At 35.9% G+C, this 26,568-nt stretch overlaps 2 protein-coding genes across 2 annotated transcripts; one reads left to right on the top strand and one right to left on the bottom strand.

The window, feature by feature from the left end:
- Positions 1–3,785: 3,785 nt before the first annotated feature.
- Positions 3,786–4,370, bottom strand: LOC131635580 (G-type lectin S-receptor-like serine/threonine-protein kinase At1g67520). The gene has a single exon (XM_058906215.1). The coding sequence runs from the start codon at positions 4,368–4,370 to the stop codon at positions 3,786–3,788; it is 585 nt and encodes a 194-aa protein (XP_058762198.1).
- A 392-nt stretch (positions 4,371–4,762) lies between these two features.
- Positions 4,763–8,121, top strand: LOC131635582 (uncharacterized). Its single transcript, XM_058906216.1, has 7 exons — positions 4,763–4,803; positions 4,851–5,052; positions 5,137–5,340; positions 5,437–5,529; positions 5,616–5,723; positions 5,819–6,181; positions 7,773–8,121. The coding sequence occupies exons 1-7, from the start codon at positions 4,763–4,765 to the stop codon at positions 7,917–7,919; spliced, it is 1,158 nt and encodes a 385-aa protein (XP_058762199.1). The 3' UTR covers positions 7,920–8,121.
- The last annotated feature ends 18,447 nt before the right edge of the window (positions 8,122–26,568 follow it).

Consider the following 26,568-nt stretch of genomic DNA (forward strand, 5'->3'; position numbering starts at 1 on the left):
TCTAGTTACAAACTGCTCAGCCAACTGCTAAGACTTCCTAGAGTATACTGATCACACGATCACTCTAGTTCCTTACAACTTAATGTAATCTATTCAAGAGTTTACAAATGCTTCTTAAAAGCTATAATCACAACTGTGATATTTCTCTTAACGTTTAAGCTTAATCTCACTAAAATATTACAACAGCAATGTAGTGAGCTTTGATGAAGATGAAGATTCTGAGTTTAGATTTGAACAGCGTTTCAGCAAGTTTGATATAAGTTGCTTTGGTGCAGAATCGTTTTTCTTGCTTCTCATCAGAACTTCATATTTATAGGCGTTGAGAAAATGACCGTTGAGTGCATTTAATGCTTTGCGTGTTCCGTACAGCATCGCATTTAATGTTATACGCTTTTGTCAACTACCTCGAGCCTTGTTCACGCTGTGTCTACTGACGTAGCCTTTAGTAGCTTTAACGTTCCTTTTGTCAGTCAGCGTAGTCTGCCACCTGTACTTCCTTCTGATCTGATGTTTGTGAATACGACGTTTGAATATCATCAGAGTCAAAACAGCTTGGTGCATAGCATCTTCTGATCTTCTGATCTTGAAGTGCTTCTGTTGCGTGATACCATCTTCTGAGCTTCAGTGCTTCTGATCTCTTGTTCTTCTGATGCTTCCATAGACCCATGTTCTGATTCTGCTTCGACCATCTTCTGATGTCTTGCCAGACCATGTTCTGATGTTGCATGCTGAACCATTTGAGACAAAGCTTCTGAGCGCTGAATTATGCGTACTCTTTATATATTTCCTGAAAGGGAAATTGCATTGGATTAGAGTACCATATTATCTTAAGCAAAATTCATATTATTGTTATCATCAAAACTTAGATAATTGATAAGAACAAATCTTGTTCTAACAGGTTCTTCTGGGGGTAAATCTAAAGGATCATCATCATCACAAACAACTATTTCCTCTTTGGAAGTGTTAGTCTCATCAAAAGATACATGCATAGATTTTTCAATAGTTAAAGTTCTTTTATTATAAATTCTATATGCTTTACTAGAAAGAGAATAACCAAGAAATATACCTTCGTCGGATTTCTCATCAAACTTACCAAGATTGTCTTTGTCATTGTTTAGAACAAAGCACTTGCATCCAAAAATGTGAAAGTGAGCAATGTTTGGCTTTCTTCCTTTGAAGAGTTCATATGGAGTCTTCTTTAAGATAGGTCTAATGATTACTCGATTTCCAACATAACATGTCGTACTAACCGCATCCGCCCAAAAATATTTAGGAAGATTTGCATCACTAAGCATTGTTCTTGCAAGTTCCACTAGAAACCTATTTTTCCTTTCGACTACTCCATTTTGTTGTGGAGTTCTTGGTGCTGAAAAATTATGAGAGATACCATGTTCTTCACAAAATTCTTCAAACGATGCATTTTGAAACTCTCCACCATGATCACTTCTTATGGATACAATCTTTAGTGATTTTTCATTTTGGATTTGTTTTGCATACTTCTTAAAGGTTCTAAAAGCATCACTTTTCTGCACAAGAAACAAAGTCCAAGAATATCTAGAATAATCATCAACAATAACTAAAGCGTATACATTACCTCCGAAGCTTCTTGTCCTTGATGGACCAAATAGATCCATATGCAACAATTGAAGTGGTCTTGTTGTAGTCACCACATTCTTTGGTTTGAAAGATGATTTGGTTTGCTTTCCCTTTTGACATGCATCACATAATTTATCTTTGACAAACTTTATCTTAGGTAGGCCAATAACAAGATCATGTTTGGTTAATTTATTTAAATGATCCATATGAATATGGGCTGCTCTCTTATGCCATAACCATGATTCATTATTGTTTACCAAAAGACATTTTACTTTCAAAGATAAATCATTTAAAGAAATCATAAAAATGTTATTAATTCTTGTACCTTTGAGTTTTACCTCATTGGTGACTTCATCGATGATCAAGCATTCTTCCTTAGTGAATTTGATCTTGAAGCCTTTGTCACAAAGTTGGCTAATGCTTAGAAGATTATGCTTTAGTCCTTCAACATAAAGGACATCTTCAATGGATGTGAAAGGTGGTGCACCAACTTTGCCTTTGCCAAGAATTCTTCCCTCACTACTAGAAATTTGGCCTACGGCCACGCTAAAATTGTCCACAGCTCAGAAACTGTGGCCACTTATATGATTTAGCCATGATTATCAAAGCGTAGATGTATGTTATAGAAATATTGAATCCGGAGTGTAAAACTGTGGCCTGTATAGCGGTAGATATTTTAAACCGCAACTAAGAAACCGAGGCCTATAATTTTCACTTCAAACTGTGGCCAAAACCCAAAAAAAAAAACCCTCCAAAAGTTCCCTCCTTTTTTTTTTAGTTTCCCTCTATCTTTTAATATTTTCTTTTCTATTTTTTTAATTAAAAAAAAGAAAAAAAATGAAAGAATAACAAAAACGAGATTGCAGAGCCATATGAACAAAACACTATCTGAAAACTTCATCTCCCAAAACTATCTGAAAACTCCATCTCAGCTTCGCCGCTCCGCCGCTCCGCCGCTGCTGCCACCTCCATCGCCTACAGGTTAGATTCTTCACCTTCATCTCTGCTTTCATCTCTGCTTCACCTTCATCTCACTAACCTCAATCATCTCACGAACCCTAACCCTCTTCATCTCACGAACCCTAACCCTCTTCATCTCACGAATCCTAACTCACGAACCCTAACTCTCTTCATCTCACGATTCTCTGTTCGTGTTCCTCATCTTCTCTATCGTCTCCTCTGATTTTGTTTGGACCTAATATATATTTTGTTTTGTAGTTGAGGTACCAAAGCTTCTGGAGGCTTCCTCTATTCATCTGCGTACGATTGTTTTGTAGTTGAGGTACGATTCTCTTCTCTCTTCGTGTTCCTCATCTTCCCTCGTCTCCTCTGATTTGTTTTGACCTAATATATATTTTGTTTTGCATGTGAGGTACCAAAGCTTCTGGACGCTAATACGGTAGGGTTTCTTTCTGGCCTAATCTATGTTTAAAGAAATTCTACTACTGATGTTTGGATAGTGTGATTTGATGCATGTTTTGTTTTGACCTAATCTACTGAGGGCTTCATTTTGAACTAATCTCTGCATTGTTATATCTGTTGTTGTTATTTATGTTAGATTTTGTTATGGTGATTTGAAACTGAGAGAGGCACTGAGTTTATGTTAGACTTTGTTATGGTGATTTAGGTTAGATTTTGTTAGGGTTGAAAACTGATCTGGATTTTAGGTTGAGAAAGTATGTTAGATTCAAGTTATAACTGCTATTTCCGTTATTTGACTGTTAGTATTGTTAAATCTAAAATTGAATTTCTGTTTGGGACGAAATCAGAATGCTAGTTATGCTTAATATCATGAATTGAATTGAATTTCTTGTGATTATTAGAAGAAATTCTTGTTATTATGATATGTGTATGTGTATGATAATTTATGAATTTTACTCTGAAACTCTATTATGCTGCAATATACTATAGATTATTCATTTGAAGGAAGTTTGTAATTATGTATTTTTTGTTTGTTTGTTTAGGGGAGGAATATTCTTGAAACAGATCATCCAGAAGGTCGTTTTGGCACTAAGGTCAGTGTTCTAACTTGTTTCTGAGCTCACTTAGATTTGTGTTTGCTGCTGCTTTCCTATGTGTTGGATTAGATCTTGCTAGAGTTGATTTTGACATGTACTTTGTAGCGGAATGATTTGTGTTTGATGACCTTTAAGTAGAAAAGTGATTTTTTGGCAAACTAGTAACTACTTTCATATCATAATATATTGGAAACTGACTATGCATTGATTATGATTTTCCTCTTTCACTCTGTTCATGCTTATTATCCATAGTAGTTGCAATTTGCAAGTATCATTACTATATCTATAACAAATATCTGCATTACCCAACTCTCCTTCCAAACTCACAAACCTCCCATCAGAGAAGAGTGCCCATTCTGTAAGCATCTTAGAGTTCCGATCTTTAATTTTGAAACTGAAAGAATCTTCATCCTTGTTAGAGATAATAACGTATTGATAATTTTGTTGAACATTTGCTGGAATATTGTCGAACAATCCATTATTTCCAAGTTTTCCGCTTTTCCAATACACTTTCCCGCGTTTCTTAATGTTCAATTCTTCTTCTTTTGGTTCCCATTCAAGACTAAATTCACCCAAATATGGCAGTGAAGGAGTCAACCACGAAATTAGAGACCAATTATGTCCCGTTTTTCGATTAACACCTAACTTCATTGCTGGGATCAAAATATCTGATGGATAATCAAAACTCTGCCACAATAAACTCTTAGTTCCATTGGGGTGAAGTTGTTCAAGTACAAAGTTACCTGTGTCTAGCATAGTAGCCAAAGTATTGTTTCTATAGGCTTTTTCTTATTTTTCGACTATAAAAAAAGAGTGTATGAGAGATTTGATCTTTGGTGGGAGGTAAATCTGTCTGGAATTTTTAGTGGAGGTTGTCTTTCTTTGGCTGGGAAGAGGAACTTCTCTCCAATCTCTGTCAGAGAGAGAGAGAGATCCGCCTCTGCCACCACCAACTGCATTTAATTCTTGCAAAGATTCTGTCCCAGTAATTCCATTTATATACAATAATTCTGTCCCAGTAATTTTTTGGTTGCTCAACACATGTTTTGGTACTGTTAGTGCATTTTTTTATATGAATTCAGTTTTGAATGTGTTATGTGTTTTGAATGTGTTATGTGTTGTGTTTCAAATATATAGATTATCAAGCGATGGACAAAGAGTGGACTAAATTACCGTGGTTTAGTCAAGAGTACATCAACGGTGTTACTCGATTTTTAGACTTTGCCTTCACTAAAGGAAGTCAGTGGGAATTTGTCACTGTGAAGAGGTGGTCTTAGACGATGATGGAGAACCTATTGGACCCAATGATCGAACCGTGACAGATTTGAGTTGTTTCCTTGGCACTGTCGCAAGGAATTCAGACTTGTGTCCCTTAGTTTTTACTAACTTCAAAGCTTTGAAGAAAGCAAACAAGGACCGTATATGGGAATTTGTCACTGTAAGTGGGAATTTGTCACTGTGTGAATCTAAACATAAGTTGTGTTCCTTATTTACTTGTCACTAATTTCCTTTTTTGTTGTAGGATAAATTCATTATCCCTGAAAATGGACGTAGAGCGGTTTTCTCTCGCATTAATGATGCTTGGAGGCGTTTCAAGAAAGATCTCAAAAAGAGTTGTTTTTTAAAGTACACTACTATGAGTGAAAGATTGAAGCATCGTCCCCAGACCGTACCTGAAGTTCATTTCAAGCAATTGATATCCTATTGGAAGAACAATAACATCCAAGTAAGATAACAATTAGCAATTGATCAATGCTGTCCCTAATATTTAATTCTGTAATTTAACATTTGCTGTCCCTAATTTTGCTGTTTCTGAATGTAGAAAATTAGCAAAATCAATGCTGTGAACAGAGCTAAGCAAAAGTATATGCATCGGATGGGCCCAACAAACTTTGCGAGGATTCGTGCAAAACTGGTAGGGTGTTCATACATCCTTCAATTTACAATTATGTATTGGTTGAGTGATTCATATTTTGATGTGTTTATTATCAACCAATGTAGCGTGCTAAGAAAGAGGACGGAAAGGAAGTTAGCCAGGCAGAGATGTTCATTGAGACTCGACAAAGTCGAAAAGGAAAACAGCCGGATGAGGAAACTTCAAGTGTAATTGTAAGCCAGGCAGATTATGCCTTTAATCAACATTTGCCTTTAATCATTTATTTTTATAATGTGAATATTTTCTAATGTGAATATTTTTTAATTAGTCTAAGCTTCAAGAATCAGTTCAGAATTCAACTGAATCTGAGACATTTAACTCCTTGTTTGGGAAAGAAAAATCTGGACGAGTTCGTTGCTATGGAAGAACAATAACACCTACCATGCTTAAAAGAAAAGAAGAAATTCTGGTTATTAAAAGGCAACATAATGATGAAGTGGCTGGCATGAAGAGGGAGATGGATGGTATGAAGGCGCTATTTAAGACAATGATGAAGCAACAAAACCCACAAATGAGCGACGACGAGATCTCTAATTTGATGGCAAGTGCTATGGGCTGTTCCATTAGTTCTACTGCTGCTCCTGCTGATCCACATTCGTCTGCATCAACTCATATTCCGCATTGCGAACAGGTATACTCTAAACTACAAAAATTGCAGCATATGGCACTGTTTAGGGAACTGAATTATCAAGTGTTTTCTGAAATTGCAGCATATGGCACTGTTTAGGGCACTGAATTAGAAACTGTATAGGGCACTAATTTGATGGCAAGTGTTTTCTGAAAGTGTATAGGGCACTGAATTAGAAACTGATCAATTTTTGTTACTTGATTTGCTTCATCATGTTGCTGATTGACCATTTTTTGTTACCCTTGGATTTATCATCAAGCAGAAATAATCTAACGAACATGACTCTGCATGTCAATGTCTGAGAATTAAATTTTCATAAGCCTTTTGTTGGTTGCTAAACTACTGACACAATAAGATCCAACAACACAGTTATTTAATCAATACAATGGGTGTACTTAGGTTCATTTAAAAAAAATTCCCGGTCACTTCTACTTTCATGTCAAGATTACCTCTGTATCAGTTTGAGCTGCTTCCAATCTCCCATCAAAGGATTCATGATCCCCAACTACAGACTCTAAGGATTCCATCAATGGATCAGGCTGTAATAGGCAGGCAATGATTTGTTGAATTAGGAATCTAAACTTGCTTAGTTTAAATAGATTTTCCCAAATAATGGAAGTACTTCATAGAAAATAACTATATAGATGATTACCGTGACCTCCTTTAATGATAAAAATATGCGCCCACGTGCAGAGTTTATTTGGATAACTTTTGCCTCTAAAACCTGTGCCAAAAAAAAGTAGGCATAAAGATAAATACACAAGAACTATAACTAGGTAAATTGCTAGAAGATATTCATGTATCTTATAGTATCTCAATATTATCTTTCTTAGTGTTTCAAAACCATCTTTTCAAAGAAGCAAAAATCTATGACATAACTAGTATTCTAGTTTTAACTTGTGTTGCTGATTGACCTTTTGAAACTGAGTGTCTTATATGGCTTTCCCTTAATAGGTATTTGATTTTGAAGGTTTTGTTGTGGTTTTATGATTCTTGTTTGATAAGCCATGCACTAAATAAAAGAATCATTGTGTTTTGTTGTACATAGAAACTCCTCTATTTTTAGCATTCCAAGTTATTGCAGTGACTAATGCTGCAGCTTTTTAGGCTAAACATGATGTTAGTGTATTTGCTAGAAAAAGAATAAGGTGTGATAGAAATGGACCTCTTATCAAACAAGTTAGATCTTCAATCACTCTATGTAATCCTCATAAATGGTCTCTGATGTTGGAAGGTGATGCCATCATGGCTTTTTTACAATACATGTCATTGATATACTTACTCCAAAAATGACCAAATGAAATGGAGTAAAAGTGGGTTCTAACTTAGGATATACTTACTGAATTCAAGCCCTTGCGCCTTGATGGACCAACTTGTTTAATTGATTATTTTATTTCAGTTTGTAAGAATTCTATATTTCCATTGATTTGATTCTGAAATATGTGTATGAAATAGGGAAACGATTCTGAAATAGGTGTATGCATGATTCTGGTGGTGATGGCCTAAAACTGTCTTTTGATTCATGATTCTATTTTACACAACCATGACTAGTACGTACACTTATGAATGTTGAATGATGTTATGTTTATTGTAGGGTGGAGAGGAAGCAGATTGTGATGAAGATATGGAAGAAGCTTGTGATGATCATGAAGATGTGGAAGGAGGTTATGCTGAAGATGTTGAAGAAGGTGGTTGTTCAGAAGATGTGGAAGAAGAGCAAGGAGAAGATCAAGAAGAATAGTTGTTTTATGTTATCTAGCCCAGTTTTTAGAACTTTTTTTGGTTATTTTGGGATGACTCCATTTTGAGAGAAACTTGTGGTGGTACAACTTAAATAGTGTAGGGATCATGGATCAACTTAATATGGTTGTTTTGATTTTGAATTTGGGATGAAAAACTTAGTATCCAACTATTATTAGTGGATGAACTACTATTAATGTTAATTTCATTGTTAATTTAATATTGATATATATATATTTATACATATATATTTATATATATATATATATATATATATATATATATATATATATATTATAAATATATATAAATATAAATATAAATATAAATATAAATATATATATATATATATATATATTATAAATATATATAAATATAAATATAAATATATATATATATATATATATATATATATATATATATATATATATTTATGTAATGATACAGAAATAAACCGTGGCAGATAAATGGTTTAGAATGCATAACATGAAATAAACCGTGGCATATAAATGGTTTAAAATGCATAACATATAACAACGGTTTTAAATAGGTGGTCATAACCAAACCGTGGCTATATCCTGAACCAATACTGTGTCGTAAACGTTAAAATGAAACCGTGGCTTTACCATAAAGCCACAGTTTATAAGTCATGGCAAGATCAAACCGCGGCCTTAATCAAGCTACGTAAACCGTGGCCTAAAAATGCCACGGTTGTAAAAAAGGCGTGGTCTATACCAAAAAACCGTGGACTTTACTTTAGGCCACGGCCGTATACTCCACAGTTGGATTTCCGTGGCCAAACCGTGGCCTAAGCGTTACGCCACGGTTATTTTGCATATAGCCTCGGTTTTCTGGGCGTGGCGGGAGACCTTTTTTCCTGTAGTGCCTTATTGTTGTCTCCATAAGTGACAAAACCCTTGGCCTTTAACCTTAGATCTGAAAATTGGTTTAAGTCACCCGTCATATGCTTTGAACAACCACTATCTAGATACCATAGGTTTGAAGTGGTCTTCAAGCATACCTACAAAACAAATTAAGTTTTGTTAGGTACCCAAATGGCTTTGGGTCCATCATAGTTAGTTCCTTGCTTCACCCATTGTCATACCCCAAAATTTGCCCTCATATAATTATAAGTATCATTTTATCTCAATTAAGATGACATGGCACAATTGATAAGGAGGTAAGGTTGGCACGGTTGAGATCACGGGTTCGAAACCCACTGCTGACAGTCTTTTTCCAACTTTTCACTTCTAACCTTCCTTTTTCATAATTTTGTTGCTAAATCTTTTCTTATTTAATTAGGATATTTTTCATTGCTTATTATAAAATGTTAAAAGAACAAAAAATAGTTTTTTAGGTATTTAATTAGTATTTTTAGTATAGATTTTTTAAATAGTATTTTTAGTTTTAATCAAAAAATCAAAATATAAATATTTGTTAATTTTTAAGTCCAAGCCCATTTTTTCTTTTTAACCTAAATTTTTTTCTTATAAATAACACAACAATCCTAACCTAACGAGGGACCCTTATATCCTCACCCTCACAAATGTTCACGTACAGTGAGTTTCATGTTAAAAAACTAACCTCCTCACTCATCCAATCAAACAACAATTTTAGTTGTTTTACCATCATGTGTGGTCACGTGTGTTCTTCTTCTTTGTGTGGATTGACTTTATAAGTGCAGTAAATACACATCAATCTTCAACATAAAAAGAGGATTGGCTGCAAGGAGGATCGCAAAAACAGAGCCCTCTTCACCATTAAAAAATCGTGCACCAGAAGGAGGGAAGAAGTGAAATTCCAGACCAATTCAAGACCTCTCACGCATCCAAAACGCTTCCTCGTGGTTCTCTGAAACTAACCATATCATTCCCATCGATCGAAGCGTCTGGAATCTCCACAAAAGAACTCACGGTTTGCGTCAAAATTTTCGAGTCCAATTATACCGAACCATGTGTCATAAATTAATTTCAATTGCATATTTGTGTTTCCATTGATGTCTATGATCGTTCTGGATAATTAATTTGATGTTGGTTACGTTTTAAGAGTTCTACCATGGTTAGGGTTTATATGCTCTGAATTGGGGATTGCAAATTAGGTGTGAAATTGACCAAAATCAAGGGCCCTCTCATGTTCATGATAGGATTTCGGGTTGGATAATGTATCTAATCGGGATTTATGGTTCATATTTAGTGAGTTGTGTGTTTGCAGGGATCTACCTACGGCCGCAAACGTAGCAAATTCGTGGCTGAGTCGCGGCCAGAAACAAGGCACTCAAGAGGAAGAAGAACAGTGTTAGCGCTGATTCTGTTTTAAATATTTTCTTCTAATTGCTTATTTGTTTTAGTCGGATTGCAGTCATTACATAGACAGCGTAAAACACTTGGCTCAGTGGCAGAACGCTGGCACTTAGGCTCCATGTCCCCAAATGCACAGGTTCGATCCTTGCTAGGGACGTTTTTTCATGATTTTCTTTGCCAATTGTTGTCCACAGTTCCAGTGCGCCGAGCCTCATCAAGACCATGATGCGCCCTCGCTTCTCAACCGTTAGATCTGTTGAAGGCATAATCAGAAGGACCAGAATGCGTAGGTTCACCAAGATCCCTCCATGTGCGCCATACCATAATATTTAGCTAAGTTTTTTTTTAACTTTTATTTAATTACATAACTTAACATTTGTTTTATTTTTATATATATTGTTTCTCTTTTTTTTAATAAAATAGTTTTATTAAATTTCTCCTTTTCTTAACAAATAATATAATTACATTTATTTTAATTGTTTAATCATATTATTAAAGTGGTTTTTATTTATTTATTCAAATAATTCTATAAAACCATAATTATTTTCTTTTAATTAATTAAAAATATATGTTAGATTTAATCGAAACTTATTTTTCATCAATTTAATTAATTAGGTTGAAAAATCAATAATTAGTTAAATTGATTTTTCTTTTGCTTTTATTAATTTTGATTAATTCATACCTTAATATGGATTTACGAAGATCACATCTACACTAAAAATATTGTTTCTTTTTGTGTATTCTTTTCAGGGTTACTTCTCAAATACGGCTCGATCACGCGCCACGCCTTTTACGAAGCTAAGTTCTAATTTCTCTTATTTGATTATTTATTTACCTCTTATTTATTTAGTTAAGGATTTGATTACCTTTGTCAATGAAATTCTTTTACACTCACTTCCTCTTATTTTTTCTGCCAAATCTCAGGGTCAATGCCCAAGGCAAACCTTTGCCCATCCACCTTCAAAAAACCGAAGCTAAGTATTCGACGCTAAAAATTGAAAATCTATTTTATTTCCTGTTTTTAGGGTTTGTCTTTTTTTTAAAAATAAACATTGCCTACACTCAATTTTTCTGCCTCCGCCTTGCCTCTTTTCAGGGTTAACCTTAAATCGTCCTCTGGCTATTAACCCTATCAGATCAAATGCGAAGCTAAGTCCTTATTCGTATTTTATTTCTTTTTGCCATTTTTCTTAAGTTAGGGTTAACTCTAATTGTCAATGAATTAGCCATACACTCACTCTATTTTTGTTCGTCTGCCTTTTCAGGGTTCGTTGATCGCCAAAGCTACAAGTTCGGTAACCCTAAACCTCATTTTATTTTATGCCTTTTATTATTATTACTTGTGTCAAACCCCATTGGGGATCCGCTGGTTTCATTGTCCCCTTCCCCTTTATTGCTTTATATTATTGCGTGGTTAGTAATCTTAGGGAGTGCAAGCCTTAAATCAATGTAGATAATTAATTATAAGATAATTTTCTGAATATAATCACATGATTGTTGCACACACGCACGCTTTTGGGGTAACCTCTTTGCTGCCTGTTGCCCGTTGCCTTGCTGCCTGTTGCCTTGTGTTTTTTTTGCAGAATAGCCATGTCCCTCGAATTCGAGGATACCTCAGCCATGTTGCCTCGATTAAAGGTCATGGTCCCTAATGATGCTGCCTTCGATACACTAACATGACCTCGACCCTCGGAAGTTGCCTACGGAAAAGGCTGAGGTATCCTCTGGTTGCCTACGAAAAAGGCTATTCTGATCCTTCCTCTTAGACTACCTGCCTCTCTATGGCATGGGTCAGTCTTTGGGCGAATGATATCTCGACGACCCTTTAACCTCCAAACGAAAGGCTTCCTGCCCTCTTATGGCAAGGATTGACCCTTTCATTCTGAAAGGCTAAAAAGAGACCTATCATCTGAGTTTAAGGTAATTGCCCCTAATTGCCTTGCAATGCTCAATTTTCATATTCTTTCTCACAATTCTTCAAAAACTGGCTACGCTCATTTACGAGCTAAAGTCCACTTTTTTTTCTTTCATCTACTTTTTCTAAAGACAAACGAGCAAGCAAAGCAATTAAGAGCCCATGGAAAACCATGGATGCAGAGGGTGCCTTACACCTTCCCTTTGCATAAATTACCCCCCGAACTTAGATTTCTTTAAAAAGGTTTTTTTCTGTTTCTTTTTGCCTTTCCGAATTTGTTTGGATAAAATAAAAGTCGGTGGCGACTCTTGCTTACCGCGACATTTCGATTAATAAAAAGTCAGTTCACCGTATTACAGAACTGGCGACTCTGCTGGGGATTTTTCGATAAAAGAGGGGTTACCTTAAAAGTTTAGGATTCACTTAAATGTTTTCTATTGTTTGCTTTGCTTGTTTTATTTTTCAGGGCTGTTTTGGGAAAATTGAAGGACGAATCCTATTCCCGGATTCAAGAACACTTAAGATTAGGAGTGGCATAGTCATGGCGACCTCTTTCACATATGTGGGAGATGAGTCAATATGAAGTTCACGCTTGAGTTAGGACTCCATAGCATATGCACACCTTTCTCAAATGAGGGAGGTCTATGTATGTGTCTGTGGGTGCGCCGGAGCTCAAGGACCTTTAGTTACCCTTAACCCATCCTGGCCTTTAGGAACGTAGTGGGGGGACTACTCTTGACAAATGTTAAGAACTAGTCGCTACCCGATGCTACAATTCAGATAGGTTCTTTCTCAAAGTATCATTGCATGGTGCGAATGCATCATGTCCGAGGGTGCTTTAGAAGGGCTGACAATTCTGGATAACTTGTAGAACCCGTTGCTGAAATCTCCTTATCCATAGAAATACTCTTGGGAAGGACACCTGATCAGACTCCATGCAAGCATTAAGCCAAAAATTGTGTGACTTGTGTGACTTGTTTGTGTTTGCTACTAACCTTCATTTCCTCGCAGGTTTTGTTGAAAGGACTTGTTTTTCCTTACCATCTCGCACTAAGTCTAACGAACTGCATTCGCATAACATCATGACATCATGACATCATAAGCATAACATGACTTAACTAACCCTTTCAAGGATCTTAGGGATTTAGGGCGCACAATTTCAGGGACTCCTATCAAGGATTGATTTCCTAATCAAGGGGCAAGAGGATTTATTTTCCTCTAGCCACATACCTTCCAATTCAAAAGGCTCAACACCTACCAAGGGGCAAGAGGATTTATTTTCCTCAGGCCACGTACCTTCTAATTCAGAGGCACCGAACCTATCAAGAGGCAAGGGGATTTATTTTCCTCTAGCCTTATACTTTCAAAATCGGAAGTATCCCGAATCAGAGGCTATGACCCACTGGATATGGTGAGCTTGATTCCCATAGAAGAACATCCAAAAATCAGAGTTCTTCAAACGAAGAAGCGACCAAATCATTTTTTACGTTGCTAACTAAATTTCCGGAGATCCTTGAAAATATTGCATCTGCATTCATAACATTGCATCACAGGTTTCCATCACAGGTTTCTCACCTCCTCGCTGTTTATTTCAGCACAAATGGATCTCGAGTAATCAGTCAAAAATCTTCAGGCTCAGAACAACCAATTCCGAGAGATGATCTTTAACTTGGCCAAGGGGCAAGAAGAATTAAAGGCACTCCTATTCTTGGGGTACAATTACAATGCGAGATGCGCTTATTATTCGAACAATCCTGGTTATGGTGTAAAGGATGGTAGACCGTCGAAGCGTGCCATTAAAGATTTAATCATGACACTCAAATCAGAAAAGACCACGACAATGAAGTCACGACAACTGAGTCACGACAACAAAGTCACGACAACTGAGTCACGATAATGGAATCACGACAACTCAATCACGACAACAAAGTCACGACAACTGAGTCACGATGATGGAATCACGACAACAAAGTCACGATAATGGAATCACGACAACTGAGTCACAACAATCAATTCACTCATATGATCCAGATGCTCAGGGCAATCGAGCCAACGAATTCTAACACCTACATTCCTAACTATAAACCCAATGCGAGGTGCGCGTACCATTCCAACATTCCTGGTCATTTCACAAAAAATTGCTGGACATTGAAGAATAAGATTCAAGATCTGATCAATGATGGAGAAATCAAAATCAAACCTCCTGAAACTCCTGTGATGATCACCGCTCCTATGCCTAGTCATGACAAGACTGATTGACGTCTAGACGGACGAACTTTTGGATCATTAGATCTACTTTCGTTTGCAAGTCTTTGTTCTGTTTGTTTAAACATTTGAATCATGATAGACATTATCTGTTTTAATAATCATCATCAGTGCATTGCATATGCTTGTCTTGAATAAATTATTTCGTTATCACTGATTTAAACTGCATCTTTACTTTGCATATGTTTTATGATACTCAACTCCTGCTAAAGTTGTATACCTTTTGAGGGAGGATGACGAAAATGATACCGCAACCTCATACAATATGCTTTTGAACGGACTATGCTGACGATGTACAGGCATTGTTTCAACTCCTAAACAGTGGAGATATAAGGATGGTAATCCCTCGTCAACCCCTTTGAGCCTAAGGAGTAGAAGTTTCTTTTTGTACGAAACACCCGCATTTTTAACCTGGGGCAGGGTAGTTCTCAGTTATTTTGGCTGTGCATTCTATTTTAAGAGAATCATTCAGTACACCTTTCAATAAAGGTTTCAATCGCAAGCATTCATCCGCACATATCAAAGAAGTGTTGGAGATGTCAATCAAAAGCCAATAATGGTTCATCAATCAGTAAGCAAGACAGTCAATATCTTTCAAAAAAAAAATGAATGAAAAAACATATATACAAAGAAAGGCCTGCTAAGTCAAAAATGAAAAAGAAGACTTAGGCAAAAATCAAGGCGTCCCGCTGACTGTAAGCTCAAAATAGACAGTTCAGGCAAAAGTTAGGGATATCAAAAGATGAAAGAAAAGAAGTCAATAAATTCCTAAACAACACAATGTTGTGACTACCAAAAGGAAGAAGTGACTGCTATCTCAAAAGTTCTCTTTGCTTGTGAACCATCATCATTATCAAAGATGCAAATCCAAAAGTCTCTTGAAACCTGAATGCATAAGTTGAAATAACTGAGCTTAGGACTGAAGATCATCACGAAGAGGGGTGGGTATAAATAAACTTTGAGCCTTTGTCCTTTCTTTCTTAAAACCGTGAACCAAGCCACGTTACAACCCTTGAAAGTCCTAATTGAAGCATGGTTAGTTCGAAAGCACATTGTTACCAAAAAGGTATCCCGACTCCTTAAGGTTTACTAAAATGCTGAGTCGACATTTCGCTTCTACAAAAATAGCATGTTTTTACAAATATCACGCTTTTACATCTCTTTGTTTTAAGGTTTTTCAAAAAATTCAAGACAAACGTATGCATTGCATCTCATGAATTTATTATTAAACATATTCTGCTACATAATTTCAAATGTTAGCAACAGAAAAAAATTTGCACAGGGTACAACTAATGATTGAAAGGTATCCCGACAGACAAAATTACTCCAAGGAAGCCATGTCTCTTACGTATACAAGGGGCATGACATGTTTCGTCCAATCAATCTGGGGCAATCAAGTCAAGATTCCGAGAACCTCTCAAGGATGCCAAAATAATCAGGGGCACGCATCCAAGAAGATCTGAAGCTACTTCTCAACCAACATAGGACATCATGTTGGGCACATGATTACTAGGGGCATGTCTCCTAAAGTGCACATCTTATAAAGGCCTCGCAAGGCGAATCTTTCCAAAGTTCCTGCTAACTGGGGGCAAATCTATACAAGTCCAGTTTGACATTTTAAGTGACGTGTCCTAAATCAAGTAGTAGTTACTATAATACTGGGGGCAACTTTCACCCATGTCTCCCCACAAAGCCGGGTTCACAAGATCATATCCTCACAGAGTAATCATTAAGAAGATATCTTCAAACGCTCCCGATAGAGACATGACTGCCCAACAGAGTTTACATCTTCAACACTGTCGCTCTCCTCCAACATGATTTATCAATATCTTTATCACCAATCAGGGAACATCAAGTCACTGATCATCTCCAAGCAGAAATCATAAATTCCCAGCTGAGCATCTTCAAGACAAGATCAGACAGTACAATTACAAGGACATAAAGATCTACTTTCTTAATCAAAGACAACATAAATCATATTCACATATCATATGTCATAAACATGTTCATACACTGCATACATTACCTCATAATGAACTCATACATAACATGCAAAAGCTCTCATTTATTTTGAGGGATTCATTATATAACCCATGCATCATGACATTGCATAAAGATTAACCTTACCTTTTTCAGAATACAGGTACCGACAAATGAACGAAATCTCCATCTTTCCAAGATCTAATTCAGCTACTACGAATGGTACTGACACGATCAATGCTCGAAGATCTAATTCATTTACCACGAACGGTAATGACACGATCACTTTCAAAGTCTAATTCAGCTACTACGAACAGTACTGACACGACAAAAGATCTAATTCGGTTACTACGAACGGTACTGACACGGTCAACTCTCAGAGATCTAATTCTATCATCACGAACGGTGTAGACACGGTCACTGACATTCTCAGTCTAATTCAGCTACTACGAACGGTACTGACACGACAGAAGATCTAATTCAGATACTACGAACGGTACTGACACGATCAAATTTCAGAGGTCTAAGTCTATCATCACGAACGGTGTGGACACGATCACTGGCCTTCCCAGTCTAATTCAGTCACTACGAACGGTGCTGACACGACAAGAGAATCTAATTCTATCATCACGAACGATGAAGACACGATTATCTCCTCAGATCTAATTCTATCATCACGAACGATGAAGACACGATCATCTTTCCAAGATCTAATTCAAGTATCACGAACGATACTGACACGATCAATTCCCAAGGATCTAATTCATCTACCACGAACGGTAATGACACGGTCAACACGCAAACAACATCTTCTCAAAATTCAACTACTAGATGGCATCCACAAGCCCATCTCCAACAAAAGTCCCTACTTCAAATAGGGCAAATTTCTTGGTATTCTTATGTTCAATCATCTTCCACCTTCAGATACCGACTGGCGCGCAAACCACTCTACATCTTCAGGTTTAAGATAATTGAACAGGGGCAGCTGTCATACCCCAAAATTTGCCCTCATATAATTATAAGTATCATTTTATCTCAATTAAGATGACATGGCACAATTGATAAGGAGGTAAGGTTGGCACGGTTGAGATCACGGGTTCGAAACCCACTGCTGACAGTCTTTTTCCAACTTTTCACTTCTAACCTTCCTTTTTCATAATTTTGTTGCTAAATCTTTTCTTATTTAATTAGGATATTTTTCATTGCTTATTATAAAATGTTAAAAGAACAAAAAATAGTTTTTTAGGTATTTAATTAGTATTTTTAGTATAGATTTTTTAAATAGTATTTTTAGTTTTAATCAAAAAATCAAAATATAAATATTTGTTAATTTTTAAGTCCAAGCCCATTTTTTCTTTTTAACCTAAATTTTTTTCTTATAAATAACACAACAATCCTAACCTAACGAGGGACCCTTATATCCTCACCCTCACAAATGTTCACGTACAGTGAGTTTCATGTTAAAAAACTAACCTCCTCACTCATCCAATCAAACAACAATTTTAGTTGTTTTACCATCATGTGTGGTCACGTGTGTTCTTCTTCTTTGTGTGGATTGACTTTATAAGTGCAGTAAATACACATCAATCTTCAACATAAAAAGAGGATTGGCTGCAAGGAGGATCGCAAAAACAGAGCCCTCTTCACCATTAAAAAATCGTGCACCAGAAGGAGGGAAGAAGTGAAATTCCAGACCAATTCAAGACCTCTCACGCATCCAAAACGCTTCCTCGTGGTTCTCTGAAACTAACCATATCATTCCCATCGATCGAAGCGTCTGGAATCTCCACAAAAGAACTCACGGTTTGCGTCAAAATTTTCGAGTCCAATTATACCGAACCATGTGTCATAAATTAATTTCAATTGCATATTTGTGTTTCCATTGATGTCTATGATCGTTCTGGATAATTAATTTGATGTTGGTTACGTTTTAAGAGTTCTACCATGGTTAGGGTTTATATGCTCTGAATTGGGGATTGCAAATTAGGTGTGAAATTGACCAAAATCAAGGGCCCTCTCATGTTCATGATAGGATTTCGGGTTGGATAATGTATCTAATCGGGATTTATGGTTCATATTTAGTGAGTTGTGTGTTTGCAGGGATCTACCTACGGCCGCAAACGTAGCAAATTCGTGGCTGAGTCGCGGCCAGAAACAAGGCACTCAAGAGGAAGAAGAACAGTGTTAGCGCTGATTCTGTTTTAAATATTTTCTTCTAATTGCTTATTTGTTTTAGTCGGATTGCAGTCATTACATAGACAGCGTAAAACACTTGGCTCAGTGGCAGAACGCTGGCACTTAGGCTCCATGTCCCCAAATGCACAGGTTCGATCCTTGCTAGGGACGTTTTTTCATGATTTTCTTTGCCAATTGTTGTCCACAGTTCCAGTGCGCCGAGCCTCATCAAGACCATGATGCGCCCTCGCTTCTCAACCGTTAGATCTGTTGAAGGCATAATCAGAAGGACCAGAATGCGTAGGTTCACCAAGATCCCTCCATGTGCGCCATACCATAATATTTAGCTAAGTTTTTTTTTAACTTTTATTTAATTACATAACTTAACATTTGTTTTATTTTTATATATATTGTTTCTCTTTTTTTTAATAAAATAGTTTTATTAAATTTCTCCTTTTCTTAACAAATAATATAATTACATTTATTTTAATTGTTTAATCATATTATTAAAGTGGTTTTTATTTATTTATTCAAATAATTCTATAAAACCATAATTATTTTCTTTTAATTAATTAAAAATATATGTTAGATTTAATCGAAACTTATTTTTCATCAATTTAATTAATTAGGTTGAAAAATCAATAATTAGTTAAATTGATTTTTCTTTTGCTTTTATTAATTTTGATTAATTCATACCTTAATATGGATTTACGAAGATCACATCTACACTAAAAATATTGTTTCTTTTTGTGTATTCTTTTCAGGGTTACTTCTCAAATACGGCTCGATCACGCGCCACGCCTTTTACGAAGCTAAGTTCTAATTTCTCTTATTTGATTATTTATTTACCTCTTATTTATTTAGTTAAGGATTTGATTACCTTTGTCAATGAAATTCTTTTACACTCACTTCCTCTTATTTTTTCTGCCAAATCTCAGGGTCAATGCCCAAGGCAAACCTTTGCCCATCCACCTTCAAAAAACCGAAGCTAAGTATTCGACGCTAAAAATTGAAAATCTATTTTATTTCCTGTTTTTAGGGTTTGTCTTTTTTTTAAAAATAAACATTGCCTACACTCAATTTTTCTGCCTCCGCCTTGCCTCTTTTCAGGGTTAACCTTAAATCGTCCTCTGGCTATTAACCCTATCAGATCAAATGCGAAGCTAAGTCCTTATTCGTATTTTATTTCTTTTTGCCATTTTTCTTAAGTTAGGGTTAACTCTAATTGTCAATGAATTAGCCATACACTCACTCTATTTTTGTTCGTCTGCCTTTTCAGGGTTCGTTGATCGCCAAAGCTACAAGTTCGGTAACCCTAAACCTCATTTTATTTTATGCCTTTTATTATTATTACTTGTGTCAAACCCCATTGGGGATCCGCTGGTTTCATTGTCCCCTTCCCCTTTATTGCTTTATATTATTGCGTGGTTAGTAATCTTAGGGAGTGCAAGCCTTAAATCAATGTAGATAATTAATTATAAGATAATTTTCTGAATATAATCACATGATTGTTGCACACACGCACGCTTTTGGGGTAACCTCTTTGCTGCCTGTTGCCCGTTGCCTTGCTGCCTGTTGCCTTGTGTTTTTTTTGCAGAATAGCCATGTCCCTCGAATTCGAGGATACCTCAGCCATGTTGCCTCGATTAAAGGTCATGGTCCCTAATGATGCTGCCTTCGATACACTAACATGACCTCGACCCTCGGAAGTTGCCTACGGAAAAGGCTGAGGTATCCTCTGGTTGCCTACGAAAAAGGCTATTCTGATCCTTCCTCTTAGACTACCTGCCTCTCTATGGCATGGGTCAGTCTTTGGGCGAATGATATCTCGACGACCCTTTAACCTCCAAACGAAAGGCTTCCTGCCCTCTTATGGCAAGGATTGACCCTTTCATTCTGAAAGGCTAAAAAGAGACCTATCATCTGAGTTTAAGGTAATTGCCCCTAATTGCCTTGCAATGCTCAATTTTCATATTCTTTCTCACAATTCTTCAAAAACTGGCTACGCTCATTTACGAGCTAAAGTCCACTTTTTTTTCTTTCATCTACTTTTTCTAAAGACAAACGAGCAAGCAAAGCAATTAAGAGCCCATGGAAAACCATGGATGCAGAGGGTGCCTTACACCTTCCCTTTGCATAAATTACCCCCCGAACTTAGATTTCTTTAAAAAGGTTTTTTTCTGTTTCTTTTTGCCTTTCCGAATTTGTTTGGATAAAATAAAAGTCGGTGGCGACTCTTGCTTACCGCGACATTTCGATTAATAAAAAGTCAGTTCACCGTATTACACCCATACATAATGTCCACTAGGAACACTAAAGTTCCTTACATAACAAGCATTGGGTGTGTGACCAATAATACCACAATAAAAACAAGTAGGTTCAAAGTTACTTCTATATCTAGGAGGATAAGATTTCTTCTTAATAAGGTTCTTCCTTTTAGGATAATGTTGCATTACTTTAGGCTTGATCACTTTCTCTTGAATTGGTTGGTTACTAGCTTTGACAAAGATAGTTTTGTTGGATGTTGGTTTATCAAATTTAGAGAAACCAAGTCCGCTCTTATCATTGGAGTATCTTTGTGTGCTAAGAACATTTTCCAATCCAATTTGCCCTTTTTCATATCTTTCTAAAACACGTTTTAATTGGACAATTTGGAAGGAAAGTGATTCACAATTCTTGCATGCAACATTATCTTCTTGAACACTAATCATTTTTTCTTTGTCATCTTTATGTTCTTCTTCAATTATCTTAACCTTCTCTTCTAAAGATGATATTATCTTCTTTTGAGATGAGATAGTTTTATAGAGAATTTTACACTCATTTAACAATTCATTTATTGCATCTTGTGCACCATTATTAAAAAGAGAATCATCGTAACTAACCTCGCCTTCTTCATCATCGGAGTGGTGTGATGCCATCAATGCTAGATTTGCACTTTCGTCACTATCGGAGTCCGATGAAGAACTTACTTCATTATCTTCCCATGCTATGTAGGCCCTTTTCTTTTTGAATTCCTTCTTGCCTTTGAATCCATTCTTCTTAGAAAGTTTTGGACACTCCGGCTTTATGTGTCCTTGTTTCCCACATTCATAGCATGTTACTTCTTGTGATGAAGTGGATGCTTCTTTATCCTTATGCTTTGAGAATTTCTTCCTTTTGACAAAGTTAGCATTATCAATATTATTTTTATTACCAAAAAATTTGCCTAACCTTTTTACAAGAAGCAAGAAGTTTTCATCTTCATCCGATGCATCTTTCATTTTGCTTTCTTTTGAATCTACTTTTAATGCAATGCCTTTGGATTTCTTCTCTAAGTTCTCATGCTTTTCCAATCTTCCAAGTTCTGTCTCATATTCTTGAAGTTTTCCAAATAGTGTTGCGGAAGTAAGTTTTGATAAATTCTTCTTTTCGGATATCGCCGTCACTTTTGGTTGCCACTCCCTTGTCAAAGATCTGAGCACTTTAAGATTAAGTTCTTCGGTAGTAAGAGTCTTACCAAGTGCCTTCAAGTGATTTGTCAAATGTACGAATCGTTTTTGCAAATCGAGAATAGTTTCTCCAGGCTTCATTCTAAACAATTCGTACTCTTGGCTTAAAGTATTCAATCTTGATCTTTTAACTTCAGCGGTACCTTCATGAGTTTCTACAAGAGTATCCCAAATTTCCTTTGATGTTGTACATGTTGATACTCGGAAGAATTCATCCATACTAAGAGCACCATGAAGAAGACTGATCGCCTTTTTGTCAGCAAGAACCCTTTTTCTATCATTATCATCCCATGACGCTTTAGGTTTCTCCGATCCAACACCATTAACGACCGTTGTAGGAACATGAGGACCTTGTAGGACAGCCTCCCAAACTTCTTCTCCTTGTGCTTCTAGATGAGCCTTCATTTGGATTTTCCAAAAGTCAAAATATTCACCACAAAACAATGGAGGCTTGTTGTTAGAACCACCATCTTTGAAAACCGATCTTTGATTTGCGGAAGCCATTCTGGATCTTTAGGAACAAGTTACCTATAACTTGCTCTGATGCCAATTGTAAGTATCAGATATGCCTAAGAGGGGGGGTGAATTAGGTACTTTATAACTTTTTCGGTTTTATGGTGTAAAGTGATTATTTTTCTGGTTTATGGTAATGTTACTAAGAGAAGTAAAGTGCAGAAAAATAAATGACACAAGGATATATCCTGGTTCCCCTCACAAACCGAGAGTACTCCAGTCCCCTTACGCAGTAAGAGATTTCAATATAGTTGGTATCTTGTACAAGCCTAACCAAACACCAAGAACAATCCTCTTGGACCAAGAACAATCCTCTTGGATTTTTCACTAAGACCACTTATGAGAACAATCCTCTCAAAGTGTCTAACTTGTTTCCAACAATCCTGGATAACAAGAATACAACAAGTATTTGATTTTGTATAAGAGTTTGAATAGTAGAACAATGTATCAATCACTTGATTGATCTTCTCTTTCACATAAAACAATTCACAAGGATAAGTTAGTGCTCAATGTATATGAATGTATGAGAATATTTTTCTGAAAAGATATGTAGCAATGCAGAAAATTTCTCAATGAAATTTGAACAAAATGGAACACTTTGTTTGAAAATATTTGAGAGATAAAGGTTGTGAATATTATGAAAGAGGTAAAGAATAGAATCTGAAAAGTATAGAATATATAGGTGACTTTACACCTTTTAGAATGGTTGCATATTAATGAAACAATGCAATGATTAAAGACTTGAAAGACAAATTCGTTTGGATTCAAAACAGCCTGAAAAAGTGCCACTGGTTCAGATGTAACCGGTTACCTAAAGCATGTAACCGGTTACATGATTACGTTATGCCCAGAAAATTTAAATTCACGACCATGTAACCGGTTACCTAAATGATGTAACCGGTTACATCATGTTGAAAAACATTAATAACAAATGTGAAACGCTACTGCCAGCAATGTAACCGGTTACATGTTTTTGGTAACCGGTTACATCATACTAAAGATGTTTAAAAACATATTTTAAAAGGGCTAAGACTTTATGGTATGCATTTGTATGAATCTTTGATAATGCATTTGTATGAAAGTATATATTTTGAGCACTAAACGATATCAATGTAAAAAAGTTTTAGTTTTGTACCAACATTTTAAGATCAATCAAACCAAGTCTTTAATCTTCATGAATTTTGTAAGTCTTGATGTTCTATCCATTTATCTTTGCTCATCCTTTTTGAACTATGTTGTCTTCATCAAAACTAAGTCTTTAAGTAATTATGGAGAAGCTTGAAAATACACTATCCAAGCTAAAATAATAATCAAAATAGGGATTTTTCAAGTTAATCTCAAGAACTAAATAGAGATTTTAAGATCGGATAATCTCAAGAACCAAACTTTGTTCTTCAGGAGTATTTCATTCTTAAAAGTAATCACAAGGAAACTTCACTCAAACAATTTCTTTCTCACAAGTAGTGTTCACTCAAAAGAACCAATGGAACTTTAAGGAAAACAAATATTTCTAGAGAGAAGGAGAAAAGTAGAGAGATTAATTTCAAAGAAAATGTAAAACTTCGGGAATCAGTGTGAAATGAAGAAGAGGCGACTCTCCTTTATATAGGAGAAGTAAAAATTGAAAAAGAAACCATTCATGGGTCTTCTTAATGTCCCAATCGGTTGGTTGCCCTAAAAAATCAATTTACTTGGCCCAAAATGAAAAGATTTGATAAGGAGTCATTGCCAATTATTAAGACACTATCATAATCAATTATACTCTCGTTTAGGCTTCTTCGAATCGATCGACTGAAGATCCCAATTAATTGGTTGGTTCAAAAAAATCTTCCAATCGATTGTATTAAGGTCCCAATCAATTGGGCAGTTCAAATATATCTTCCAATCAATTGTTTTAAGGTCCCAATCAATTGATTAGTTCAAAAAGGCTTCAAAAGGAAAGCTGACAGTATCTTAATCACTTGGCTGAGGTTTGAAAATATTTTTAAGATATTTGATAGATAAAAAGAGGTTTTAAAAGTGTGTGTGTGTGTGTAAGAGAGAGAGAGAGAGAGTTGCCTTAGTATCTTAGGAGTTACTTCCTTATTTATACAAAACTATGGCCACTCAGACATACACGAACAAATGAGTTTTCACGCTTCCTCTCTTTCACAACTCTGAGGCCTTCAATATTTTTTGTCAAATACATTGATCATATAAGCACTTCAATAAAATATTGATTCTACTACTAGATGATGCTTGAGTTGTCCTTAAGTTTGGTCACCATCATTAGAGAGTTGGAAAACCATTACCACCAACTTTATCGACTTCAATGGTCATTGGTGTTTTCGTCATCAAAACTTTAGGAAGGTTATCAGTAGGATCATCAATTTTATACTTGCAAGCACATATATCCACATATGCATCTTTCAGCCTCTATATGCTGCAATGATTACCACAAGTCTTATTGTTTCAAGCCTAGCAACTGGTGCATAAACTTCATTAAAATTAACTCCAAGTTTTTGAATAAACCATTTTACCACCAGTCTTGCCTTGTATTTCGCAACAATTTCACCATTTGGCCTCAACGTCACCTTGTAAACCCACCTCACATCTATAGTTTTCTTACTTGAGTGCTTGAATAGTTCCTAGATTTTGTTCATCTCAATGCCTTTGAGTTTTTCCTCTATTTCACCTCATCAATTTTTATCTGTCATGGCTTGTATGTGATCAACTAGCTCTAACTCAACCATCATAGCTTTGTCAATCAATTCACCATTATCTCGTATGGCTTGACCAGATAATCTTTCATAATCACTCAATCTAACTGATTGAGTTCTGGTTCTTGTTCATCTCCTTATTTTTTTTGAGGTTATGCAGTTTCAATTTCTTGGGCATCTCCTAGTATGATGTTGATGTGGCTTGAACTTTCACCTTCTTGCATTTGACTATTTGAAACTTTCAATTAGTTCCAATCTTTACTCTCATCAAAGTGCACATGTCTGCTTATTACCACCTTATTTTTATTTAACAAGAATAATTTGTAGGCACCTGTGGAATAATAACCAACCAAGATTATGGATTGGCCTCTATCATCTAATTTCATTTTGGGTTGCTCAGGAACATGTTTGTAGCATGATGAGCCAAAAACCATGAAGTGTCCAACACTTGGTTTCAGACATACCAAGCTTCACAAAGTGTCTTTTTATTCAAATTCTTTGTTGGACATATACTGATGATGATGCAAATGTAGATTTGCAGTTGTATAATTCATATTATATTCCTTAATATTTAAGTATACCTGATAATAACAAATAAGCTCAATATCACATATTGACTTATTTGAGCATGATAATACATTTTAGAGTTATACTAGATCAATGAGCTCATAGATAATACTTCACACATGTTAGAAGGACACATCGTGTCAAGGCCACTCATGTACCTTTGCATGACTCGTAGATTATCCAATTAATCAATTTTATAATCATAAGTTTGATAGTACTAAAGTAATCAACTCGTCATATTGAGACCATAAGGGCCCGTTTGGTGCGCAAGATATGATAGAGACATGATAGGATATCAAGTCGTCATATTGAGACCATAAGGGCCCGTTTGGTGCGCAATAACTGCTTTGCAATTATAAACAACAAAACATGCATGGTTTGGTGGTAAGCTTGCAGCAATGTATCATTAGTGACCTGGGTTCGAATCCCAGGTTCTGCAACTTATTAATTTGCATTTTTCAAGCTTTCCAAATGCAGCAACCACGTCATACGCCCAGTCAGCCAAACAAGGATTATGGCGCCCAGTCAGCAAGATTCTCCCAGCCCAGCCAGCCAAACATGGTATAGGGCGTGTCTGAAAACATAATCTTATTTTCTAAGGGGCCAAGGCTAAATTTTTTTAATAAGGGGGAAAACCGAAACTCGCTACTTTGGCAGGGGGTAAATAGTGATACTATTGAGTAAATAATTTCAAATTTTTTATATATATATATATATATATATATATATATATATATATATATATATA

Source organism: Vicia villosa, unplaced genomic scaffold (genome assembly GCF_029867415.1).
Source record: "Vicia villosa cultivar HV-30 ecotype Madison, WI unplaced genomic scaffold, Vvil1.0 ctg.001512F_1_1, whole genome shotgun sequence".
NCBI lineage: Eukaryota > Viridiplantae > Streptophyta > Magnoliopsida > Fabales > Fabaceae > Vicia > Vicia villosa.

Excerpts from the sequence above, each read along its gene's own strand:
- LOC131635580 (XM_058906215.1), bottom strand. The coding sequence starts at position 4,370 with ATGCTAGACACAGGTAACTTTGTACTTGAACAACTTCACCCCAATGGA.
- LOC131635582 (XM_058906216.1), top strand. The coding sequence starts at position 4,763 with ATGGACAAAGAGTGGACTAAATTACCGTGGTTTAGTCAAGA. Across the intron at positions 5,341-5,436 it reads GGAAGAACAATAACATCCAA|AAAATTAGCAAAATCAATGC; the intron begins GTAAGATAACAA and ends TTCTGAATGTAG. Across the intron at positions 6,182-7,772 it reads ATATTCCGCATTGCGAACAG|GGTGGAGAGGAAGCAGATTG; the intron begins GTATACTCTAAA and ends TGTTTATTGTAG.